The 4,036-nt window shown below is 55.1% G+C and overlaps 1 protein-coding gene across 1 annotated transcript in view; it reads left to right on the plus strand.

Moving 5' to 3' along the window:
• Positions 1-1,708: 1,708 nt before the first annotated feature.
• Positions 1,709-4,036, plus strand: part of LOC107111392 — a 47,394-nt gene continuing 45,066 nt past the window's right edge. The window contains exon 1 of the mRNA XM_015412358.1: positions 1,709-2,484. Coding sequence (XP_015267844.1) covers positions 1,718-2,484 — 767 coding nt within the window. The 5' untranslated portion in view covers positions 1,709-1,717. The remainder of the gene's footprint in view (positions 2,485-4,036) is intronic.

The raw sequence follows: 4,036 nt of genomic DNA on the forward strand, positions 1-4,036 counted from the left end.
CTGAAGAAAACCGCTCCTTCGGAAGGTGGACCCTCTGGCATTAAAGCCCACTGAGATCCCTCCCCAAGCCCTGCCCTCCGCAGGCGCCACCTCCAAATCTCCAGGAATATCCCCACTTGGAGTTGGCAAGCCTGAGTGCTCTTCCGTTTCAGCCAAAATAAGTGTTGGAAGACCCATAAGAGAAAGAAAATAATTAAATGCCAGGAGTGTGAGAAAAGCCGTGGGTGGTGAGATATCTTAACTAAATACCTGCAGTCTTAGTATAAACCCAAAGTACAATTGCCCAACCTCCAGGTGCGGCCTGGAGATCTCCCAGAATTACAAGCGATCCCCAAATGACAGGGATCAGTTCCCCTGGGGATTGAACCAGGGACCTTCTGCATGCGAAGGAGGAGCTCTACCAGTGAGCCACAGCCCCTCCCCAACACAGAAGACAGCTTCGTGTTTTGGGGGAAGAAACGCAGTAGCACGCCCGCTTTTCTTCTTGCAGAAAGGTCCCCACTTCAGTCCTCAGCATCTCCCGTTAAAAGGGCTCTCGGGTAGTGGTTGATGGGAAAGGCCCTTCCCAGCTGCAGTTCTGGACTAGAACAGCCAAGGGGTCTGATTCTGTAGAGGGCAGGGTTGTGTGTTCCGTTTACTTTCATTGTGCCATTGTCACGCCGGCTGGTTTCTAGAGGAATTGTGAAATATGTGTCTGAATCCCAGGGGCGGTGGCCAGAATTCTAGCTAGCAACGGTGAGGACTGCCGTCAAGTCTCAGCCAACTTACAGTGACCCCGTAGGGTTTTCAAGGCAAGTGAGGCTCAGAGGTTGTTTCCCTCTCTGTGGTGACCCTGGCTTTCCTAGGTAGTTTCCCATCCAAGTACTAAGAGTTTCCCATCCAAGTACTGAGAGCCAGTTTGGTGTAGTGGTTAGGAGGGCGCACTCTAATCTGGGAGAACCGGGTTTGATTCCCCACTCCTCCACATGCAGCTGCTGGTGTGACCTTGGGTCAGTCACAAGTTCTTTCAGAGCTGTTCTCTACTGGGTCGCCGCCGCCTGAGTATATTACAGCGCAGCGGCTGAGTGCCGTCGCCGCCCTCCTCTCCCGGGATCCAGCTTCTCTGCAGTCTAGCGGGGGCAGGTGGGCAAAATCGGGGAAACTGGGACGAGAAAGGGCCGAAGAAGGGGGACGATGCGACGCGGGGCGCAGCCCGCAGCCGGGGTCAGTGGCGTGGCGCCCGCGGTAGCCCTTGGGCGCCCGGTGAGGGGCATGACTTGGCACTTCCCAGCTTTGGGAGTTCAGCCAAGACAGCCCAGGAGAACATAAGAACATAAGAACATAAGAGACGCCAATGTTGGATCAGGCCAAAGGCCCATCCAGTCCAACACTCTGTGTCACACAGTGGCCAGAAATACCAGTGCCATCAGGAGGTCCAGCAGTGGGGCCAGGACATTAGAAGCCCTCAGGCCTGAAAAAGATGACATAAGCTTTCCTTTCTGTTTGTGCCTTGTTTTCTGTAGGGAGAAGTGCCTTTGGGTAACAGCCTGTTTGTCTAAAGACCCCCTCGACGGTCACTGCGAGAGGAGCCTTCAGGCCGTGGGACTGAGGCGTTCTACTGACCTGACGCAAAGGTGAAAGACAGGCGCACAAACATACAAGCAGGCCCCAGGATTGCTCCAAAACACGGCGGCGGAGTTCTCGAACCCATAACTCGGCGATGGGATAAGGCTTCTCTATGGCCTCCCGGAAAGCAGTTACTAAGCAGGGCAGTCCGCCATCGGCCTTGGGTCTTCCGCTCCAGGCCCCGCTCGAGCACAGGGTGAAAATGGAGAAGAACCCGTCCTGTTCCAGACCGGTGGAGGGTGCCCGTAAGGGACCTCGCGGCGTTCAGGCTGGCGGCGCGAAGGATCTCCCGCGTCGGGGGATGCCCCCCCAGATTAAACAGGAACCGGACGAGGGGCTGGCCCAGCAGTGGGAGGCCCAGTGGCAGGAGTTCCTGAAGGTGGTGCAGTCCCCTCAGTCGGGATGGGGGACCCCGCAGCTGCCGGAGCTGATGGTTTTTGGCGACCCGAAGGGTTTCCCGGCCGCTCGCGGGACGATCCAGCATGCCTTCGGCAGGGGAGGCGCCTGGAAGGTGAAGGAGGAGGTCTTGGAAGAGGAGGCCGTCGGCGCAGAGACGCAGCGGCAACGCTTCCGGCACTTCTCCTACCGGGAGGCCGAGGGGCCCCGCGAGGCCTGTGGCCGCCTCCGGGAACTGTGTCATCAGTGGCTGAAGCCGGAGCGCCACACCAAGGAGCAGATCTTGGAGACGCTGGTCCTGGAGCAGTTCCTCAGCATCCTGCCGCCGGGGATCCAGGGCTGCGTCAGGGAGCGGGGCCCCGAGACCTGTGCCCAGGCGGTGGCCCTGGCCGAGGGCTTTCTCCTGAGGCAGCAGGAAGCTGAGCGTCCGCGGCAACTGGTGAGAGACGCTTTGTCCGTCATCGTTCTGGGGAAGCGCTTAGGGCCGGAGATGGGCTTCATAGAACCATAGAGTCGGAAGCAATGTTCCCTCTAAGCTGTGGAGTCTTGTGAGCGAAAATCCTACTTGCCGCAGCAGCTGGTGAGAGATGCTTTGTCCGTAATCGTTCTGGGGAAGCGCTTAGGGCAGGAGATGGGCTTCATAGAATCATAGAGTCGGAAGCAATGTTCCCTCTAAGCTGTGGAGTCTTGTGAGCGAAAATCCTACTTTGACAGCTACGGGCATTTAAGTTGTGAGCGAGCCATTTGGTTGTCTGCATAAATTAGTTTGCTTTGAGGCCATCCTTCCTGAGCTAGAGCAAAAATCTGTGAGCTGGAGGCTAAAAAACTGTGAGCTGGCTCACACCAACTCAGCTTAGTGGGAACACTCGTCGGAAGGGACCTCCAGGCTCATCTAGTCCAACCCACTGCACAATGCAGGGAATTCAGAAATACCTCCCCCCCACACACCCCCAGTGACACCAGTTCCATGCCCAGAAGGTGACAAAAAACCTCCAGGATCTCCAGCCAAACTGGCCTGGAGGAAAATTGCTTCCTGACCCCAAAGTGGTGATCAGCATGTCCCTGGGCATGTAAGAAAGGGCCACGAGAACTGAGCACTGAATCAACCCTTCCTGCCTTCCCTCTCAGACAACCTCTTCCAGACAACCCTGTGAGGTAGGTTAGGCTGAGAGGGTGTGACTGGCATAAGGTCTCCCAGCGAGCTTCTGTGCAGCGCAGGAATTCAAACCTGGGTATCCCGGCTGCGGTGGCTCAAGTGGTTAAGACGCTGAACTGCAGGCTGTGGAAGGTCAGTAGTTCAGCAGTACAAGACCCGGGTGCCGCAAGACGGGGTGAGCTCCCGTCTCTAGTTCCAGCTCCTGCCAACCTAGCAGTTCGAAAGCAAGAAATTGCAAGTAGATAAATAGGGACCACTTCGGTGGGAAGGTAACAGTGTTCCGTGCACCTTGGTGTTTAGTCATGCCGGCCACATGACCACGGAAATGTCTTCGGACAGCGCTGTCTCTTCGGCTTTGAAACGGAGATGAACACCGCAACCCTAGAGTCGGATTCGACTGGCTTTCGAGCAAGGGAACCTTTACCTTTGCCTATCCCGGCTTCTAGTCTGACACTGGCTCTCAAAGACTATCCAAAGCCCTAGGGTGTTGTTGTGTAACCACTACGCCACACAGCCCCCATATTTACTTATTTGTTTGTTTGTTTGTCAAATGTATACCACGCCCTCCTGGCCGAGGCCGGCTCAGGGCAGTTTACACAGAGTAAAACAGAAATTACAATTAAACAGTTTTAAAACCCAACTAAAACCTTTACCTTTACCTTTTTAAAAACCATCTAATATAATAAAGTGCTAATAATCATATATCATTTAGAAGAAGAAGAAGAGGAGAAAATATTGAATTTATACGCTGCCCTTCACTACCCAAAGGTGTCTCAGAGCGGCTTACAAACTCCTTTCCCTTCCCCTCCCCACAACAGACACCCTGGGAGGTAGGTGGGGCTGAGAGAGCTCTTGACAGAAACTGCTCTCTTTCAAGGA

The sequence above is a fragment of the Gekko japonicus genome, unplaced genomic scaffold (genome assembly GCF_001447785.1).
Source record: "Gekko japonicus isolate JY-2015 unplaced genomic scaffold, Gekko_japonicus_V1.1 scaffold4387, whole genome shotgun sequence".
NCBI classification, from domain to species: domain Eukaryota; kingdom Metazoa; phylum Chordata; class Lepidosauria; order Squamata; family Gekkonidae; genus Gekko; species Gekko japonicus.